Source organism: Pongo pygmaeus, chromosome 1 (assembly GCF_028885625.2).
Source record: "Pongo pygmaeus isolate AG05252 chromosome 1, NHGRI_mPonPyg2-v2.0_pri, whole genome shotgun sequence".
NCBI classification, from domain to species: Eukaryota; Metazoa; Chordata; class Mammalia; order Primates; family Hominidae; genus Pongo; species Pongo pygmaeus.
The window spans coordinates 121,796,440-121,819,191 of NC_072373.2; the positions used below are offsets into that span (position 1 = coordinate 121,796,440).

The 22,752-nt window shown below is 37.9% G+C and overlaps 1 protein-coding gene across 1 annotated transcript in view; it reads left to right on the forward strand.

The window, feature by feature from the left end:
• VAV3 (vav guanine nucleotide exchange factor 3) overlaps window positions 1-22,752 on the forward strand; it is a 399,285-nt gene that overhangs the window by 83,340 nt on the left and 293,193 nt on the right. Inside the window, exon 2 of the mRNA XM_054494867.1 lies at window positions 6,333-6,449. Coding sequence (XP_054350842.1) covers window positions 6,333-6,449 — 117 coding nt within the window. The remainder of the gene's footprint in view (window positions 1-6,332; window positions 6,450-22,752) is intronic.

Below are 22,752 nucleotides of genomic sequence, written 5' to 3' on the forward strand. Positions count from 1 at the left end.
TTCTGAGGTCTTCTCTTTTCTCTTCCACTGCTTCCCCACACACAGTCAGTCAATTACCAAATATTTCTTTTCCATGTAGTCTCCTAGAGTTCTTCCCATTTTTCCTTCTACTATCCTAGTCTAAATCCCATTATTTCTTGTTAAATTATATGGTAATGTCCTGGTTGCCCTTATCTTGTCTTCCTATGCCACATCATCTCTCTAGTAAGAAGAAAAACATTTAATTCTATACGCTGCAAAAATGGAGTTAGTATAACATAGTAGTTAAGGATATGGGCCCTGTAGCCAGAATGTCTGGATTTGAATCCTGACTCAATTGCTTTGGCAAAAGCAGTTATGTAAACGTTGGTAAATCTCTAAGCCTCAGTATGTATTAAAAAAAATTAAAACTTTTCTGATGGGATTGTTGTGAGAATTGAATGGCATAAACATTTAGCATAGAGCTTGACACATAGCAAGCACTGAAACATCACTACAACACCAATAATCATGAATGCAAAGCTAAGTATTCCACTTTCCTTTGGTGCATTTTTTTTTTTTTTTTTTTTTTTTTTGAGACAGAGTCTCACTTTGTTGCCCAGGCTGGAGTACAGTGGGGTGATCTCAGCTCACTGCAACCTCCATTTCCCAGGTTCAAGCAATTATCATGCCTCAGCCTCCCCAGTAGCTGGGACCATAGTTGTGCGCCACCACACCCAGCTAATCTTTGTATTTTTAGCAGAGATGAGGTTTTGCCATGTTGGCCAGGCTGGTCTCGAGCTCCTGACCTCAGGTGATCTGCCCACCTCGGCCTCCTGAAGTGTCGGGATTACAGACGTGAGCCACCGTGCCTGGCCTCCAGTTTTCTAATTAAGACCTTTTAACCTCATCACTTCTAGGACAAAGCCAAGATCTCTTTGGCATGCCATGGACATCCCAGCTCCCCTCTTCTGTTCCTTCTGTCAGTGCTCTTGTCCAGAGAAGTGTCCATCTCAACCACTTCCACTGCCCCAAGTGGTCCATGCTTTCATGCACATTCTTTGCCATTTACCTGGAGCATCCTCTCACTGCAAGTCTGGAAATTGCCTTTCTGCCTTCTAAACACCAACCACTCCTTCTCTTTGTATAGGTGACTTCCACTCATCCTTTCTTACCTCATGTATCAGTTATTCCAGAAAGCTGTCCCTGATACCCTAGGGCTCTCAAGGAGCATCTGAATGTATTCTTCATTGCACTTGCCAAACTATTGGGCAACCGTGGACTCACGTGTCTGTATGTTCTGTCTCACTATAATAAGTCTTTGAGTATAGAGTCTGGATCGTGTTTGCTTTTCTTGTACCCAGCTCTTGGCATTTTTATTCAATTAACATTTGTTTAATATATTAATAAATCACTACCCAATTGGGGATTTGTTTTATGGAGTTTCATTATGCCTAGTGCATAAGAGGCACCTCATGAATATTTGTTAAATGAGGATGCTTGGCTATTTAAACTTTTGTGTATCCTTAATTGGCAACTCTTATATGGATACGCTGAATATTTAAAGAAATTTAAAGTTATTTAATTCTAAGTCCTGAAATTCTAAATTCTAACAAATTGTAAAGTTAACTTATGTAAATAAGTTAGATGATTTAGCAAAGTTGTACAATTTTTTTTTGTCAAAAATAGGTATGGTTATGAAACAGTGAGCTGGATTTGCCCTTCTGACTCATAAACTATCTCTGAAGGCAGTATATTTGAAGTTGCTTCAGATGATTCAAAGGTCTAGCAAATAACTTCTAATCTCAAAGAATGAATAGACTGGGGAAAAAAACACTCGAGTAATGTGCCAAAACACCCCATCTCTAGCCATAAAATCATATATTCATCAGTTTTCTTCAGTTATCTCAATTTTCTTTTTGTCTGAACACAGTGAGATAAGAGTTGGCTTATTATGCACTCCACAAGGAAAATTATAGAATTTTCTGAGAGGGACATTAGAGGCCAGTTAGGCCAATCCTGTGTATATGAGCTGTTCTGTTGCAACTGATAGACTGCTTAAGCAAATGGTGGAGGTATTTGTTCTTCTCATGTAATTGGCTCTTGTATTCTAGGAGCAGTGTGGTGGTTTCCAAATACTATTTATTGTATAAATGAAAATAAGACTTACTTGGAGAAATGGCTGATTGCAGAACTACAGCGTGAAAATGTGAGATGGACCTGGGACAACTTGATATAAGAAAGCAATGAAACAAAGATTAATGTAATTATTAATTATGTCAAAAGGAAACATGAACCAATTTGAAGGGACTCCCAGTGGCCAAATGTGGGACAATATGAGCATTAAAAAAAAATGATGGCAATTGATTATTACAAAAATAGAAAAAAAGGGAGGTCGGGGAAGCTCTTTTTCTGTTTTTTACAAAAGAATACTAGCGTATAAGTAAGAAAAGAATGATAGAGTTAGAAAAATCACTATTTTAAAGTCTCATATGGAATAATTGAAGCAAGGATGATCAAGGAATACTAATCTCATTGTGAAAAATTATTGGGAAATAGGACAGCCACATGGTACCACATCTTCACCCCTGGGTTACTTACTGCTATAAAGGGGGGACATGTAACTTTACAATAGAGAGATGTGGCAGTAACCATCTTAACTAAATGATTGAGTTTAGCCTCAGTAATGATGGGACACCTTAACATTTTGTGTCTTCTGATGTGATGAAATATGAAGTTCACAGTATGAAGTACTTTTATCAGAACTGTTTAATTTGAATCTAGATTTAGCTTTCAGTTCACAGGAAATACAAGTGAAAGAATAATAGCTTTAATGATACCATGGAGAAACAACCAAACAAATGCAGAATTTGGGACATTTTGTAAGACAGCCAGCCTGGACTCTTCAAAAAGTCAATGTCATTAAAGAAGAATAAAGGCAAAAGGATTTTTAGATTAAAAGATACTGAAAAGATAAAACTGCCAAATGCAGTGGGTAAAACATGACTGGATCCTAGACTGGGGAAAAAAATATTACTAAAAGTGGGCAATTGAGGAAATTTGAATATGGAATGGATATTAGATAATATGAAATTATTGTTAATTTTCTTAGATATAATGGTATTGTTGATCTGTAGGAAAAATGTCCTTATTCCTAGGAGTTGCATGTAGAGTCAGAGTGTTTAGGAGTCAAGTGTTATCTGTAATTCATTTCCAAATAGCTCAACAAGATAAATTTATAAATATAGAAAGGGTATAGATGCAAAAGCATATGTGGCACTATGTTGCAATTGTTGCATGTAGATGGCATGTTCATTGTATTCTTTCAACTTTTGTTCTGAAATTCAAAAAAATAAAATAAATAAACTGGAAAAAAAATCAGTTTGGTAAAAGCAAAGCAAAAGTCCTGGAGTGGACTGCTGGCAGGCTGGCAGCCTCACTCCCTCTATTCCTCAGCTCTGTTCTTATGTGTGCACAGAGCCACACACTTGTAAGCATTGAGTGAAATGTGAGCCTAGTGAATAACACTAGGCTCACACTAGACTCAGCACTAATTTAGTCACATTTTGGAGCAGTGGGAAAATCTCCTGATAAATTTAATAGAGAAGCTTGAGGAAAAGCTTTGTCTTGTTCATTTTTAACATTTCCAGTGTGTGTAATGTTGTAGGAATTCAAAAACTGAAAAATACATAAAGGGGTGACCAAATTTGAGGATTGCCTGGAAAAGTGAGAGTATATAAGTGACTTTGAAATTCAGTAAATATTTGTGGAATTTAGTAGATCTGAACTAGTTAAGGGACAAGTAAGTTTAAGATGAATTCCAGAAGTAAGGGGAAGGCCTCTTTTTAAATCTTCTGTGCATGCAATATTTCATATTGTTTTAACTTTTAGTAATAATACTTGCTTTTCTGAATTAGTGATCAAAGCACTTTAGTGGAAGTCTTCTGCAGCTTTCCCTACAGGTGGGGAAAGTTTGAGTTTGGTGGGAAATCTTCAGAGGGTGGTGTGTGCAATTATGCTTTGTTCCTTGGTGAGCTATGAGTCAGGCACTTAATTATGTCAACGATATTGCAAGAGAGCCGTTGCATAATCCCCAAGAGAGTAATTATTATCTGTCTTGGTAGAATGCAAGGCTTTTAATCTGTAAATAAGCAATTCTATGTGGAAGAGCTACATGCAGAGTGATTCTGTGTCTTAAAGGTCTCTTATGAATTTTTTAAAGTGAAAGCAGTAACTGCATGTGCTGATTACCTGCTGCCTTTGTGTTTCAAAGGGTTTATGATGCTTCCCTTGTGGTTTTAATCCCTCCTGAAATATTTAAGCCTCTGAGAATGATTCCTGTGAAGGGTAAAGTGTGTCTAAGTTAAGCCTATGAATAATCCAAATGTTTCAAATGTATTAATAGATGAAGTAAAAAAAGGTATGCTTTCTGCAAATTAAAAAAACAAACCAAGATAAACAAAACAATGAATTCAGACATTGGCAACACTTTTAAAAAAGCAAAGATACAATAATTAGCTGATACGTTGCTCACTTTTTGATGGTTAGTAGGTTTTTTTCCATTTTTTTAAACTTTATTTTGGTATAACTTACATATAATAAAATGCATTTATTTAAAGTTTTCACATGTATATTTTTAAAAAAATATGTGCCACTGCAGTTAGGGTATGTGTGTATTTTGCTTAGGTGGATCTGAGTCTTTTAGACACTGAAAGCAAATTTTAACTTTTTTTTTTTTTAAGTAGTCAATAGCGTCTGCCTTCCCTCCTATCTCCCTGTTACAGTGTGCATGAGCTGACCATGCTCTTCTCTAAGGTCAGCTGCTGCACTTAAACACTTGATCCCTCCCCAGTTCACCTAATCAGGACTACATTTGGGGAACTGTCCCTCTCTCCTTTGTGACCAACTTTCCCCTCTCTATCAGGTTATTCCCATCAAAACAGAAACATGTCTTGACATCTTCTGCTGTTTCTTAAAACTCTTGACCATTTCTCTGTTCTCCTCTGCAGCAAAACTCAGGAGTCTATATTCTGTCTTCACTTCCTTTTCTCTCTTTGTCTCTGAAACCAACTCCAAGAAGCCTTTCACCCCACTCCTCCATATAGAGCCTGCTTTTGTCAAGGTACCCGTGACTTTCACACTGCCAGAATCCATGGGCAGTGTTGACCAGTCCTTTGGTCTGAATCCTATTTGGCCATCTGCGGCATCTGATATAGTTTTTCACTCCCTTCATCTAGAAACACTTTCTTTACTTGGCTTCAGGAAAACCCTATCTCCTGGTTTTCCTACTTCCTCACTGGTCACTCTTACTAAGACTCCTTTGTGAGCTCCTCCTCTTTTCCTGATCCTTTAAAGTTTCCTGGCTCAGGTACTCTCCTCTTCTTTGCTCTCTTCCAAAGTCATTTCAGCCAGTGTCATGGTTAACAGTCCTCTGTACACTAAAGACTCCCATATTTCTGTCTGAAGTACACACCTATCCCCTGGACTCCACACTTATTGGATGACTAATAGGCCTCTCAGATTTAACACGGTCAAAAAGTGACCACACTGTGGTCTTCCCACAGTTGTCTCTCACCTGGGTTATTGCAAGAGCCTTCTGTCTGGTTTTCCTGCCTCCACCCTAGCTCTAGCCCCTTTCACTCTATATTCAGCATAACAGGCCAAAAAGACCTTTTTAAACCATCAGATTATGTCCTCCTTTTGGCCAAGGCCTCCAGTGACCTCCCATATCAGTCAGAGTAAAAACTGTCCAATAAAGATCTTCATCATCTGACCCCACTAGCTTTCCATCTCTCCTCCTTTTCCCCCATTACTCACTCTGCCTTGCAGCATTGACCCCTTTCTCAGACATGCTCAGAGGCCTCTATGTCAGGGCCTTGGTATGGGACACTTCTTTAGGCTGGGCTGTTGTGTGCTACGGTTCTCCATGGCTTGCTCCTTTTGTACCTCAAATCTCTGCTCCACCATCCTCTTCTCTGTGAGACCTTCTCTAACCATCCTGTTTAAGTTCCCCCACCCAGCCCCGCCAACTCTCCTGATCCCTCCTCTAGGCTTTATTTTTCTCTATTGCACTTACCACCATATGAAAGTAAAAATACTTGCTTATTTGTGTTTGTTGCTTTGTCTGTTTTGTCTGTCTTTTCATATTAGAATGTAAGTTTCATGAGGGTAGAAATTGCCTTGGTCACAGCTGTATCACCTGTGCCTGAGAGAGACTGCAGGCTCGGTCAGTACTGCTGAATGAGTAATTGAAAAGCAACCTCAAAGGCTGCTTGATGCTTTCTTGTCATTTTTAGAGCAGTCTGAGTGTTACAGAGGATGGATAGCATTCAGAATAATTAACTATATGCTAACAGCTCTTTTCCATTCCTCAGTTTCTCTGTTTGAAGAACATAAGGACATTTCTCACGGCCTGTTGTGAGACGTTTGGAATGAGGAAAAGTGAACTTTTCGAGGCATTTGACCTGTTTGATGTTCGTGACTTTGGAAAGGTAATTATACTTCATTTTTAGTATTACTTTTTAACTGGAAAGCATTTAAGCAAATTGTTTCAAATCTTGAAGTAGGGCATGTGACTTAAGTGGTTTATGTATCTGCATTATATAGTTAAATTTCACATGTAGATGGCTTAGCAAATCAAAAACCAAAAAACAACAAAAAAGAAACCCCACACATACAACACCACCACCAAAAAATTAGCATCAACTTTCCAAATGAGATTAGAATTATTTTGTAATTAGAATAGTATACAGGGAGGGAATCTTTTCTCCAGAGATAATTTTTTTCTGCTGGTCACCTCAGAGGATAGGGTTACTATTATCTGCCCTTTAGGTTGATCACTGGGCACTTAGGCCTGAGGACCAGAATTCTTTGCCTCCAGTCTTCTCTATATCTGAAAGCTGCTAATTTTTGGAAGTTGAGAATGTTCTGTTGTCCTTTTCTCTATTTTGACACTTGGTTAGGTGACTCAGAGAAGACATGAATCACAAGTGTTCGAGATTGTTGAATAATTTCTGTTGCTTGAATTTCAGCAGATACTTGTTGGATTTCAAGGACATTTTTCACATGGAAATTGTTTTAATATTTACTGTTATTATCTGTATGCACACTAAACACATGTATAATAAGTGAAACAAATCATCCTTTCAAAAATTATGGTCATTTATTACGAAGTGAGTGGACATAAACCTCTCACAAGTAACTAGCCATAAAAGAGTCAGGTAATTAAGGTGACAGGACTTTAGCTTATGTTGATGTAATTGCATTATGAAAATAAGCAAATAAGGAGGAAAAAACTAATGCTATTGAGAAGTTTGTCCTTATTCTTGTAATTCAGGTGCTAGTGTCTTATCAAAAGGCTGTTTGAGAGTATACATTGTTTTACCTCTGAGATGTAATATTTTCATTAGAAAATAACCAATGGATTGCTTTTTGCTAAACAGCATAAACTTGAGACAGAAATATAGGAAATTTGATGCTGAAATACAGCGCATGTGGGGAAGCCACTCTACCTGGGGAGGGGAAAGGCCGTGGTTCTCTCTCCGGTCTTAACCCATGGTCATTTTGTGATCTAGAAGGCACTAGCCTTCTCGGGCATCAGGCTGCCTGCCAGCTTGGAAAGCTGTACAAAAGGAAGGGGGGATAAGAATGTGGTTTCTAAGATTCCTTTAATCTCTGGAAAGCTGTGATTTAACTGTCTTGAGGTCCAAAAAGTGATGGAGGATAAAAGATGATAATTTGTACAACGAACTGAAAGCCAAGCCCCTAGTAAGGAAATGGGAGCACATTTGTCTGTGGCCATGAATCACAGGTGAGGTGGACACTTCTCTAGGCTGTTGTCCCTGAAAAACATCAGAGATATTTCTGGTTTTATTTTTCTTTTATCCTTCCGCCTATTCCTCCTGCACCTTTAAAAAAATCTTCCTTGATTTTTCTTTATTTTCACCCTCTCTTTTGGGGAAATGAAAAATGAAAATGAATTGGGGAAATGAAAAATGAAAAAGTCTTGACTTTTTAAAGCTCATTAAGGAAGTATTTATTTTTCATTTAAATTTGCAAGAAATGGTGTTGATAAATGTTGGAAAAATATATAAATACTTCAAAATTCATGGTGTTGTTCTACTGGAATGAGATTGCATTCTAGATTGATTAGACAACAGAAGGTTGTAGGAGAGTTGATACTACAAAAAATTGAAAGTCTACGAAACCAAAATTTTAGTCTGTACAACAAAGCTTAATAAGACATGCAAAAATTTAGAACCCCTACTTTAACTGTCATTGGTTTTTGAAATATATTTAAGCTTTGAAAATGCCTGTTATTAATGAAATATTCTTTTATTTTGGATATTATGAATGCAATATATGGATCAAGATCACTAGTGACAATTGAAAAAACTATTGGAATAATAGCACTTGTTGTATGAAATTCGATTTTGGAACTAAACAGGAAATAATGGATCTAAAATGGACACGTTTCTAGAATTTTGCTGAAAACGTTTTAAAATGCTATTCTCATCCAGCCATATTAGCCTTCTGGCTTTTCTTTAGCTTCATCAAATAAGTGTGTTTTGATAATGATAGATGTAGAATTCCAACAAGGTTATTTTTTAAATACATTGTCATTCTGAACATTTTATCACTTCTACTTTAATAATACATACATGATTTTTCTTCTGAATGTCTCTTCTCCCTGCGTCACTGTTCATTCACAATGAAAGTTAGGGAGAAGCTTTAAAATTCACTATTTTACTGTCATTTGTATAATAAACTAAATTATACAAAGTAAAAAAAAACTGAATGTGAAAGCATAAACTGTATGCTTCTCAAGGATAAATGTATTTTTGACTGCTTAAAATATTTTAGCAGTGGTACATCTGAAACAGAATTAAACATGAGATTGTGGTTTAGAACTTGAACCTACATTATAGTCACTTATATTTTGCTACTGCCAAGATTGGAGTAGCTATCTCTATAGAACTGTATGATCTAAAGAAAACACTGAAAGTTAAAGAATTTGTGATATCACTTCATAATTTACCAATACTAATAGTATTAAGCATTATATATCTAAGTAAAAACTGCCAATACCACCACTAATTGAACACTTAAAATATGCAGTCTTTTCAGTCTTCATGTATAATTTTTAAAATTGTGACAATGTTAGGAGGTAGGTACTACATTTTTCTTTTCATTGTGCAGATGAGAAAATCTGCATCCCAAATCACATATCTATTTGCGATTGAAGCAGTGGTTTGAACTCAGGTCTAGCCGATTCTCCATTACTGTACCATAGTGCAAACACTCACGTAGCACATAACATGTACTTTGCATATATTGAGGGAATCAGCACATCAATCCCAACATGTGGGTAGTATTATTTTTCCCAGTTATAGGTCCTAGCTTGTGGGTAATGGAATTGAAATAATTCTTGTAGTTTTGAAGTTTTAAGTTGAAAAAATGTGAATAGAGTGTTAATTCAGCAACAAAATAATTTCTGATGTTGTGAAATATACATTTTAACAGGATGTGGATAGGTTATTTTCCTCCATTCCTTAGGATTTAATTAAATGTTCTGTTAACTTAAGATGAAAAATATCTATGTGTGCTCTCCTGTCTGCCTGATTTCCTACATTGGTGAATCTGGAATTCATGTGTATTTGGCGTCTTTTTGCTGAAGAACGTATTAATTGTGATAGCAGCACCTAGTGTTTTTATAGCATTTGAAGTTTTCAGAGTACTTAATATTACTGACTTCATTTGATTGTCGTAATACTCTTGTGAACACATTCTTCAGATGAGGAAGCTAAGACATGGGGAGGTGCTTGGATAGTGATTCTAGGGTCTGCTTGCTTGGGAAGAGGAACAAGATCTGGAGCTCAGGCCTCTGGCTTCTCTGTCCTGTTTTTCTTGTTCACTGTCTGTGTTTTGGGTCTCACTGCTCTGTGAATGGTCAGGGAAAAGGATGAACTTATAGAAGAAAATTAAAGGAATTTAAAAAATTTAAAAAGACAGGTGATGTGTTACTTGGCATCTACTTATACTTTAGAAAGAAAGGAAAGATTGAGGATACTGCATGAGTCTGCAGCCCAGTGATGGTTAAAGTTGTTAACTCTAAATAGGCATGTGATTCACCGATTCTCTATACACATGCAATCAATTCTCAGCTCCACCCTCCTCACCCTTTTCTCATTGTGGTGTTTTCTTCTCATTAAACTTTGTCCAAGCTCTCCCTCTGTTTGGGGATTAGGAAATTTATTTTGACTCTTAGGCTTGATATGGATGTGTTTTCTTTTGGAAAATCCTGGAAACAATGTTAACACAAATGATAATTTGTATTTTGTGAGATGGTGAAGAGCATCCATTTGGGCTCCTCCAGAAGGGCTTATGATAATTCTGCCTTTCATTGCTATACCTTTAATTCTTAGCATTGAGCTCTTTCCTCAATAGTAATTCACTTCAATCTCCACCAACATCAACAAAAGTTAGAATAGTTTGAAACACTTTCTACACTTTTTTTTTTTAATCACACAGGAAAGAGGAGTGAGTTTAGTAACTTGAACTCATTTAAAAGTCAGCAGAGGCCTTGAGGTTAGATATGACTCTCACTCTTCAGGATTGTTAAATACTGAAAAAAGTTCCTGAAAGAGGGAGATTTCTTGTCTAAGACTGCTGAGGTCTGTTGGGGGAAGAGGGGGGGAATGGGGGACGTTGAGGGTTTATGTTTTGAAAAACCATTTACTTTTGAAAAAAGATGAATCTCTTTCTGGCTTTCTGGTAACAAAAATAAGTAAAATCTTGTTAGTTAACTTCTTTGCTTAAGAAATGTAATTAAAATGTTTCCTCTAATGTAAATGTAATTAAAATGTTTCCTCTAATAATATTAGAAATTACTATATTATTTTTTGACATCATGACGGTATCTGTAACTTTGTTCATTTCCATACTGTATATAAAGAATTTTCCTTAACTGTTTCAATGGTCAGTTTATGATTAACTCACTCTTTGGAAATGTTTCCTACTGAGCTGTCTGTTGGCACATTTATAGTGCATAAGCACATGGGATTTTTTCTTTAATGAGACAATTTCTAGAGAGTGATAGAAGTCAGGCTGCCACTGTCCAGATGAGTGACTAAAGTCAGCTCCTTACCCTGCCTCTGGGTGAGTGTGAAGGGCCTGCTTCCCATGACACACAGTGTAAAGTGCTATGTTTTCTTAAATCAAAGAGTATCCATACCTGGCCAGTGGTAGGTCCAGTTGATTTGAATTGCAATAGGATAGTTTCATCATGTTCAGGTTCAGGACAGGCACTGTCAAAAGGAATTCAGAACATCAGCTTAGGGGTGAGTCAGAGATACAGGTAAGAACATTATTGGGAGAGAGAGAGAGAGAAAGAGTTGTATTTTAGTTAAGAATTAAACTAAAGAGCTTCTTCACAGCAAAATGAACAGTCAGCAGAGTAAACAGACAACCGACAGAGTAGGCGAAATTCTTCACAATCTATGCATCAAACAAAGGACTAATATCAAGAATCTACAAGGAACTCAAATTAGCAAGAAAAATAAAACAATCCCATCAAAAAGTGGGCTAAGGACATGAATAGACAATTCTCAAAAGAAGACATACAAATGGCCAACAAACACATGAAAAAATGTTCAATATCACTAATGATCAGGGAAATGCAAATCAAAACCACAATGGGATGCCACCTTACTCCTTCAAGAATGACCATAATTAAGAAATCAAAAAATAATAGATGTTGACATGGATGTGGTGATCAGGGAACACTTCTACACTGCTGGTGGGAATGTAAACTAGTACAACCACTATAGGAAACAGTGTGGAAATTCCTTAAAGAACTAAATGTAGAACTACCATTTGATCCAGCAGTCCCACTATTGGGTATCTACCCAGAGGAAAATAAGTTATTATATGAAAAAGATACTTGCACACCCATGTTTATAGCAGCACAATTCACAATTGCAAAAATGTGGAATCAGTCCAAATGCCCGTCAATCAATGTGGATAAAGAAATTGTATATATGATGGAATACTACTCAGCCATACAAAGGAATGAATTAATGGCATTTGCAGCAACCTGGATGGAACTGGAGACTATTATTCTAAGTGAAGTAACTCAAGAATTGAAAACCAAACATTGTGTGTTCTCACTCATATGTGGGAGCTAAGCTATGAGGATGCAAATGCATAAGAATGATACAGTGGACTTGGGACTCAGGGGAAAGTGTGAAAAGGAGGTGAGGGATAAAAGACTACAAATTGGGTTCAGTGTATACTGTTCAGGTGATGGGTGCACCAAAATCTCACAGATCACCACTAAAGAACTTACTCATGTAACCAAATACCACCTGTTCCCGCAGAACCTATGTAAATAAAAAATTGAAAAACAAAACAATACATGGTTTCTGAGTTAGATCTTGGTTTGGATTCCAGTTAAGCTCCCTATTAGTATACAGTCTTGGGCAAGTAACTTGACTTCTTTGAGCTTCAGTTTCCTCATCCATGTATTGAGTTTAGGTGAGTATTAAATGAAATCAGGTATGTCAAGTGCTTAACAGAGTGTCAAGGTCCAAGGTAAGTACTCTTATTGTTAATGTCATTATCACTATTATTATTTTTAATGGTTGTGGGATTCATTGGTAAACATAGGTGTCGAATTTTGAATTAAGTGCAAGAGAACTAATGATATTAGAAGGTGAGATAAATAAAATTTGTTCTTTCTAATGTTGTATAGCACTATTTTATTTTATTTTGCACAGCCATCTTTTCTCTTTCCTTCTGTGGCCTTGGATCTCCTTTGAGAAACCACACTTTCCTCTTTCTTAATTACAGAGTTTGGATGGTTTAATCAATTATATCCCATGCCTTTGACCACATAGTGACGGTTCAGGAATGGGGTGAGTCACTCAGTTGGGACCAATAAGACATTTGCAAGGGTAGTTTTATTTTTCTCTCTTCCTGATACAGAAGAGTGTAGATGTGAGTGTAGATGTGAGTCTGAGGCTTCAAGGAGCTATAACCATCTCCTTGGGACCATCTCCAGGAACCACATGGAGTTTCAAAATGGACCCAGTTCAGAGGGAATAGAGTTGAAGATGAACCTAGTGATACCATGTGAAGTGGGAATCAATGCTATGCCCAAAGCTAAATGTATATCTATAGGTTTTTCCATGAACCAATACATTCCTCCTTTTCTCTTTTTTGAGCCAGTTTTCACTAGTTCTCTCAACCAAGAGTAAGAGAAATCTAAGTGATTCACTGTGTTTCACCAGTTAAATGATTTCAGGTTTGTAGATGTGTTAACTTTTATTACCCAAGTTCCAGGCAATTTGGAGACCGTTTGTTAAGCCTCTACATCTCCTATTGTATATGCAAGAGGAGATATAAAGACAAAGTCCCAGAACCTATTTTGCAGCATGTAAATAATAAAATAGAAGTACAGTCCCAGTTTCATAGTCAATGCTTTCTTTTCCTTACCATTGATTCCAGAAATATCATAGATCTTGAGGTTTAGAAGGTCACCGCAGGCATCCCAACAAGCTACTTGAGAGCCTGCAATGGTTTACTACTACCTGTCTTATCTTTGTGAAATTCTGCCTGGCGTTCCCTGTCACAAGAAAACCCTCCCAGGCAAAGGCTCCTGAGCCTTTCTTGGCTACAGATGGCCCCAGGGACCTCACCTTGGCATGGCTTGAAAGATCCTTATTATCTAGTGCATACACATTAATCAACACCTGGAAACATTTTTTCATATATACATATGTAAACAGGAAGAATTAGTGTGTAAATCTTTTTAGGTACTTGTTTGACGTTTCTCTCTTGAAGTATTTCCCACTCAAATTATCCAGAAATCTCTGGGCTTTATGTCGTCCATGGGACTTAAATCAGCCTTGCTTCAAAGCCCCACAGGAGCTTGATCTCTCTGTCTACTAGTGTGGTGCTATTGCACAAGACTGGTTCTGTGTGGTTCCTGGGACAGCTTTAGTTCTCTGATGCTAGCAATGCCCTTGTATTTTCAGCCCTTCTCAACCCCATACTGCCCACACAAGTTTCCTTCATCCCTATAGCATTTTAGCTTTTGCATTGAGCCTGGCCAGGCCATATCTCCCTAGCTTTGTGATGAATTCTTTTCAGGGGCTCCTTGTATTCTGTCAGCAAGCTTGGGTCACGTCCTCCTCATTCAGCCCTTACAGGGTACCAACTTCCAGTCTCAGAGTGGCATTTGGGATCCTGAATATTTTTCTTCCCTCAAGGGTCTGGAATTTTCCCACAAATTAGCCAGCTTCCAGCCTAGAGCTGGCTCAGCCTGGCAAGGAGTACTGTCAGGAGTCAACCTCCACTCACCAAGGCCGCGTTTGCTTTGTCCCCCTGAGCAGTAGGAGGCTTGCCTGTATTTACATAACTAAGGGGGAGCTCTGCAGTGATTCCTCCCTGAACAAAGATAGCTTGTTCCAAGGCTACCTTTTTTTAGGCAAAGGAGGAGGGAAGAGCTTCTAGTCTTCCCTAATGTATGTGTCTGGCTGGCTGTTAACACAATTCCCGGATCATTAGCACTATTGCCCTCCTTTGTTTTTGGATGGAGTTGACCTTTTTAACAACCTTCTCATCTTTTTCCCTTTTGTAGGAGTATTTAATGCTTGGCAGATTTTTCCATTCTTACCTCCTCTTATAGAACTTTAGTACCCGAGCCATGCAAAGACATTTTTTATACCTTAGTGATTATTCAAGTCCAGTTTTCAGTCTGCTCCTAATTATTTTTGAGTCAGTTCAATAAACTCTTTACTCTTCTGTAAACTAAAGACTGTTGAAAACTTCTGGAATAATATTTCCCAAATAACTTTGCAAAGAATCCCATTGTCCTAAGAAATGTTAATAGGAAGACTGGAGAAAAATATTCTTGTTCCAATGAGTTTGGTAAACACTGCATATTGTATTTATGAGATATAGCATAGTAAAGGAACTGAAAAGTCCTGCAGTGAGGAAAACAAACTTTTGTTTACTCCAGAATTTCTCATATTTGCACATGATATTAGGTATTTAGGTATCATGCTATTTAGGTATCACACAATTGCTTCAAACTCATTATGTATAAAACTGAAGTACTTTTTTTTTTCCTTTGGAGACTTATTTCTATTTTGGTAATGTTTCTTGTTTTGTTCACCCTGCCAGGAACTAAATGGTTACAAATGCCCTATTTTTTTTTTTTTTGAGATGGAGTCTCGCTCTTTTGCCCAGGGTGGAGTACAGTGGCACAATCTCGGCTCAGTGCAGCCTCCACCTTCCAGGTTCAAGCGATTCTCCTGCCTCAGCCTCCTGAGTAGCTGGGGCTACAAGCGTGCACCATCATGCCTGGGTGATTTTTTGTATTTTTTAGTAGAGACGGGGTTTCGCCATGTTGGCCCGGCTGGTCTTGAACTCCTGACCTTAGGTGATTCACCTGCCTCTCCCACCCAAAGTGCTGGGATTATAGGCATGAGCCACCAGGCCCAGCCAAAATGCCTTTTCCTTAACCCTCCTTGCTTTTACCTTTAGTTGAGGTACTCATCACTGGGATTATTGAAATTGTCTTCTAGGTGTCTTCTTGCCATCAGTTTTGAATCGTTTCAAGCTAATCTTCAAGATAATCTTCCAAAAATGTAGATCTGATCATTTTACTCATGGGTTTGTCACCAGGAGAAGGTATCTGAGTTACCAGTGGCGAATCTGTACAGGAATCTCAATTCTTGCCTCCTCAGAAGAAAGAATTCGACTGGGGGGCATAAGGCAGAAAAAGAGACTGAGGCAAGTTTCAGAGCAGGAGTGGAAGTTTATTTTAAAAGCCTTTAGAACAGGAAAGAAAGGAAAGTGTGCTTGGAAGAGACCCAAGCAGACACCGAGGTCAAGTGCAGTGTTTAACCTTGATCCTAGGACTTTAGAAGCTGGCCCCTTTCCCATGATTCTTCCTTTAGGGTGGGTTGCCGGCAAGCCCAGTGCCCTCCTTATCCTTGGGAAGTGAGCACACACAGTGTGTTTAGGATGTTGTATGCATGCCCGTCTGAGACTTTTTTCCTTTTTCTGTTGGAGTGCCCCTGGAAACTCATACTCTGCCATTTTGTCTCTTACTGTGCACGCCCAGGAAATTGCTTATCTCTAGTGCCTGCATTCAGTTAACACTTTAGTGCAACAGGTGTGGACCATCAGGAAGTGGCTTTTCCCTGGCATCAGCTGCCAAGTTATTACTTTTAGAGTGGCAGTGTGATAATTTCCAGACCTTCACCTGACAGTCCTAGTGGCTGGGAGAACCCTTTCCTGCCCACTCTTGCCTATCTAACTACCTGTAACAGGTTTAAAACTTGATGGTGGATCCCTGTTGTTTATAAGAGAATAACATCTAAACTCTTTTACAAGCCGCACAAGATTCTTCATGATCAGGCCTCTGCCTACCTTTCTAACCTTATTTCTCACTTTCCTACTTCCATAAACTCCCTTGCCTAAGTCCTTCCAAATTACTAAATCATCATGACTCTCCAGATTAATATTGATTAATCTTGTTTCCTTTGCCTGGAATGCCCTTTCTTTTCATTCCCTTTAGTCCCTTGTCCGCAGTGACTCAATTCAAGATCATGTACACTCATTACACTCATACACACACTGCTTAAAATCTGAAAATATGTGCTTTATCCAGAGCTCTGGACTTAGTTGGTTCTCGGATATATTGAGTCTTCTGGGCCTGGCTTTGCTACTTATCTCTGCTCATTCCCTCAGTTTCAACTGGGACCTTCCACCTGCTTCTCTGCCCCACAGAAATTGGACCTTGACACATTACATTGGCTCTTTTCCTCAGCTCATCCTGAGACTTTGAGATCAAGTAAAACTGACTTTCACCCTACCCTGCCCCCAGCCACCTGTGTGCAGGAAAGTTGCTCAGCCTCTCAGAGCCTTCACGTTTTGATCTGTAAAATGGCCCTGATGAGGATCCCTACTTCATGGAATTGTCGTGAAGACCATGAATTGAATTCTGTGGAAAGGCAACCAGTGCAGTGTGGGGCAGGGGGTAAGGCTCAGCCAGAGGTAACTCCTGAGTAATTCACCCGTCATTTACTCATTGGGAAGTATTTGTATGCCACGTGCTGCTTTATCAGGGTGGAGGAGCAGGTAGTCAAGACCCCCTGCTCTCAAGACACTGTCACTGTCCATCACTATCCAAGTTAAGGAAACAAATTGGTAAAGCATAAACAAACAAGATAATTACAACCAGCGGTAAGTGCCACTAAGGAAAGAAACAGAGTACAATGATGAGCAGCTGGAGGAAGCCACTTTAGACAGACTGGGAAGGAAACCCATTCGAAATACTGATGGCCCAGTGGGAAGAGGATGCTAGTATTACCACACATTTACTTATTTATTTATTTTTTGAGACAGGGTTTCACCCTCCATGCCTAGGCTGTAGTGCAGTGGTGCAATCTTGGCTCACTGCAACCTCCATCTTTCTGACTGAAGCAATCCTTCCACCTCAGCCTCCTGAGTAGCTGGGACTACAGGTGCATGCCACCACAGCTGGCTAATTTTTGCATTTTTTTGTAGAGACAAGGTTTCACCATGTTGCCCAGACTGGCCTCAAACTCTTGAGCTCAAGCGATCCACCCACCTCAGCCTCCCAAAGTGCTTGGATTATAGGCATGAGCTACCATGACTGGCCCTTGCCCTCTTATTTAAATTAAGTTTTATATAAGTTATAAAGCACGTTTTAACTAGATTCTATCCTACCTCTTTCAGTAGATCCCCTTGGGCTAGTCCTTTAACTTGGCCTCAGTTTGTTCAACTCTGATATTCTTCTGATTCTAAAATGCCACTTATTGGTAGACGTAGTATATATACATTGCATTTTTTAAAGTAATGTTTTGCTTAGATGATTCTTAGTTGTGTAATCCTCTCTGAAAACATCAAGGCTTAGGCTTTCTCATACCTTTTGTTTATATATAAGCTCCTCTGCAGAGGCTTTTAAACCTGGGTATACTTCATTTTTGGTAATATTGACATTCCCTTAAAATTTTAAACTTTTAGAGAGAAAACTTGACTGTACATACACTTCTGGAGAGAGAAAGGCATTATAAAGAGCTAAAAGCATGATAAAGATATCACCTAGATTTTACATCTGCATTTGGCATAGCTACTGAGAATATTTCCAAAACTGGAAATCTAGTTTGAGAACTGAAATCAAACATCTCTTTGCTGTTTCAAGGATTCCTCTACAGATCAAACAGTAAATCTTTCGAGTAGTTTTTTAAAAAAAACTCTATTTCCTTCCTAATATACATGTAAATATGCACACAGAGGTTTACAGACATACCAAGATATACGTATCTATATATGTAAGTAGAGGGAAAGTTATTTAGGAAGGTGCCGAAGTGGTAATCCACATGGAATTTTTGGGTTTCGCTGATAGTCCTCATAGCTTGAGTGTAAGATGCAACAGGGGCAAGCTGGATCTTGAGGTCCAACAGAGATTGGGGCCAGAGTATGAGGGCCCTTGAGATCTTGCAGGGTCTGCACTGATTCTGACAAAGGGCCAGTGAGTACTTTTTAACAGATAGACAGGAGATGACCATAGACAGGAGATGACCTGCTAAGTGCTTGAGCTAAGCATTCTGTCAGTGGGGGAGGCTGTAGTGGACAATTGTAATGCCAGTGGTAGGAGGAGCAGGCTTGAAACTGAGGCAGTCTGGTTAAAAAATGATACAGACCTTTACTAGAGCAACTGTAAAAGAGGCCCAGAGTTTGAGAGATTTGGGATGTTTAAGAATTGAAGTGAGTGGTCAGAGGATGAGAAGAGAGAACAGTGAGCCTTGGAAGCCTGGTGGGGGGAAAAGTAGTGTTTATTGCAAAGGAAATAATGGAGCAAGAGCAAATGTAACTTATAGTGTGTTTCAAATTAATGTAGGAGAATTCTAATGGCATTTACCCTTAATTTGTGTAGATATATTTTACAACCGAGTAGATATGTTTTATTTTTCTATGATTTTTGCTATATCATGCCATCCTAAATTTTCCCTTTGTTCCTTTTTTTGATGTTCAGTTCGTTGCTTGGTTGGGTTTTTTTGGTATTTACTGATTATCTAGTGGAAGCTTGGTCCCTGGTAGAACACTTAGAAATTTGGGGTTTATCATTTCTATTAAAAATGGAAAATATTTTCTTTCTGTGTAATAGGAAACCTTCTAGGAATATTTGTATTTCCAAGGCTATGGCACATATATGCTCACTAATGAATGTATTCTAATTCCTAGTCTTAGTTGTTGGGCCATATCCTATCTGAGCTGTGTTCAGAGATCCTTGACCTTGTCACATTGGCTTAAGGGTAAGATGTAGTTTATCCAAGTTATATATGGAGGTCATTGAGTCTTCATTTGCTTACAATAAATTGTTATTGTAAATATGATGGATGAGAAATCTGTAAGGAGAATTGGTTAATTCCAGTGGATGATATATTAATAGTCAATTTACTTGTCTACACAAACAGCAGTGAGGCAGAACTCTTGGCCTTTGACTGTTGTGCCTGTGTATTTCCTACCAACAAGATCTCCTAGAAAAGGAGGATGGCAGTTTCCATGTTTATTTTCTGTGTCTTCTTTTTTTTAATGGCTTATGCACATCTGTAGGAATAAAGGAGGCTGGTGTTTGCTTCCCATGCTCAGTGAGAGGGGTAGTGTGGGGGTGGAACTGGATGAATGCTCTCATTTGCACAGGATTATGCAGAGGAAGTGTGCACCAGTAGTGGTATGAGCACCAAACAACTACAGGAAACAATGCTTGGCAGTCACTGCAGCTGTGTGGAGTCTGGCTGCGCAGGCTTCCTCTGGATAGAGTTTAGTTTCTGAGTCACTTGTTTTCCACTTAAAGCACCTGTGTCTTTGGAGAACTCCATTGAAGAAATATTTGTTGAATATGGGCCTTTCTCTGGTTTGCCTCAATGCCAATTATAATGCTTTTTGGACATGAAAAGTTCTGCTAAATCAACATAGTGTCTGAGGACCAGTGGTGTCAGGACAGGCCAGTGCATAGAGCAGTCAGAAATCGTTAGGTTAGAAAAATGAATGGTTTTTAAATCTTTCAGAACACTCCCCACTGAAGTGTGTATGCATGTGTATACACAATTAATTTTACACAGAGATGTGTTTGGTGACCTTAGGTGTAGGCTTTACCTTGCTATTCTCATTCTTTGTTTCTGTGTAGAGGAAATGAAGGATGCTGCTTGCTGCTTCTGAGTAAGCAGGTGCCTTATAGATTGTGTGCTGAATCATTTGCACTCTTTGAGTTGTCTTTTAAAGTAGCTGCATATTTATAATTCATCTTAGACAAGATGATCAGTCTAGAATGGTTATATTCGGATATGGGTGGACACTGGACACTATTTTTATTGGTCAGTCTAGGTCAAATTTTAATGATGATTGATAGCATTGGATATGGATTGGGTAGAGTAAAAAACATACATAGAAGGCTAGATTCATGTTAGAATTAGCTATGCATCTGCTTCTTATATCTATAAAGTTTAACAAGGATTCTTTATCAAAATCACTGCTGATTTTTCCTAATAGCCTTAGGCTTTTGGAAGAAGCAGCAGAAAAATTAGAATTTATTGGCTGCCAGATGATAAAGTACAGCTTCCTGGGGAGATAGCAATTTAGAATTTTAGCAAAGTTACTATGAAGTATAATGATGAAGGGGAGATAATATTAATTAGCATTGGCTTTTACAAAAAATTGTTGAAGTATTTTTAGCTTTGTTTGCTTGGAATTTGGTCAGTTGACTGTACCCAAGAGTCTCCAAACACATAGACATGTAGAAAGATAAATAGGCAATCAAAAGCATATATCCTTTTTTTTCTATACTGTTTTGGACTCATGGTTGGAATCCCTTCTGCAGTATTTGAACAATTCCTAGAGATGTAACAGAAATTTCTTAAGTAGCAACAGTTCCAATTATGGATCCAGTTATGGGTAATGAATTATCTAGAAATTCATCACTAATGATAAAGCATGATCTATCTTTCTAAATTTTCTTCCATTGGTTTTAGAGCAGCACAGAATTAATTTCTACACCTTCTGTAGGACAATCGTTCAAATATTTGAAGATTGTTATCATGTTTCTGTAAGTCTTTTCTTCTTTGTTGACTTCTTTTTTTGTAAAAGATAGGGTCTCACTGTGTTGCCCAGGCTGGACTCAAAGTCCTGGGCACAAGCAGTCCTTGTGCCTCAGCCTCCCGAGTAGCCGGGACTGCAAGTGCACGCCACTGTGCTTGGCTTCTCTTCATAAAATGAAATAAATGTAGTCTCCTCAGTTCTTTCTTTTTTGATTATTACTTTCTAACTTCAGTGGGTAATTTGAAATGTCTGATTAGGATAACACATATGAAACAGCACAGTTAAAGGTTAAGAAATTTAAAATCGAAGGAGAGAATAGAAGCAATTTAAAGAAAGGGACACTATCATCATACCAAGTGGTTTGAGGATTACAGTGATCTCTCAGCAGCCCTGAAGTCAAGTAAAAAAGAAACCCAATAGGTTAATACAGAAATGAGTTCATGAACTAGCTTAAAGCCTTTGTTCCCAGTGGTAATTTGGAAAATGCTAAATTAAAAGCCCAAGAACTTAAATTATTATAGAGATAACCAAACATATAAAACCTAGAAAACTACTACAATCACCGCTTATATATCTACTATTGAAAAATTATCATTTCTGTCTCTACAAAAAAATACAAAAATTAGCCAGCTGTGGTGCCATGCATGTGTAGTCCCAGGTACTTGGAAGATTGAGGTAGGAGGATGGCTTGAGTCAAGAACGTGGAGGCTGCAGTGAGCCGAGATCATGCCACTGCATTCTAGCCTGGGTGATAGAGTGAGACTCCCTGTCAAAAACAAAAACTAACATTTGACCATATTTGATTCATCTACTATCTATTATAAATACATATATACCACTATTTTTGCTGAACAATTTAAAAGTAAATATAGATAGGCATCATGACATTTGTCCCCTAAATACTTCAAACGGTACAGGTGTCAAAATAAGGATATTTTTCTATATAACCATAATATCTTTATCACATATAACAAAGTGAATAATACTTCCCTGATATTATTTAATATCCAGATATTTAAAATATCAAATTTTACTAGTTTTCTCCACAATGGATTTTATAGCTAGTTTCTTTGAATTTGACATGATTGAATAAAGGTTCAGACATTACTTTTGGTTGTCATGTCTTCATGAGTCTAAGAAAATGTTTTCTTTAGCAGTTTTATAAATATCTTGATTTGAATTTAATTTTCTGATGATCTACCAAAGGTGATTATCATTTTTGATGTATTTATATTGAATTTATACTGCTCCTCTTTGAGTTTGAATAAAGCTTTCGTTTTCTATAATTTAGGGGATTTTTAAAAGCCTTGCCTTGCGTTCAGTGTAGAAGGGACTCAGTAAATATTTTTGTTAAGATTTAAATAAGTTGTATAATGTTAAACAGTTTACAACTATTTTAGGACTATTACCAGCTAAGCACTAAATCAATCATCGAGAATTATTCCATGTTTTTATGCAGAGTTTAAATACAAGGAATGTACTCTTTTAGGTAAATAGATCCTAAAGCATGTTTTCTAATCAAGAAACATCTCAAGGGGCTAGGTGTGCTTGCTCAACGTCTATAATCTTAGCACTTTGGGAAACAGAGGGTGGAGAATCACTGGAGCCCCAGGAGTTCGAGACCAGCCTGGGTAACATAGTGAGGTTTCATCTCTACAA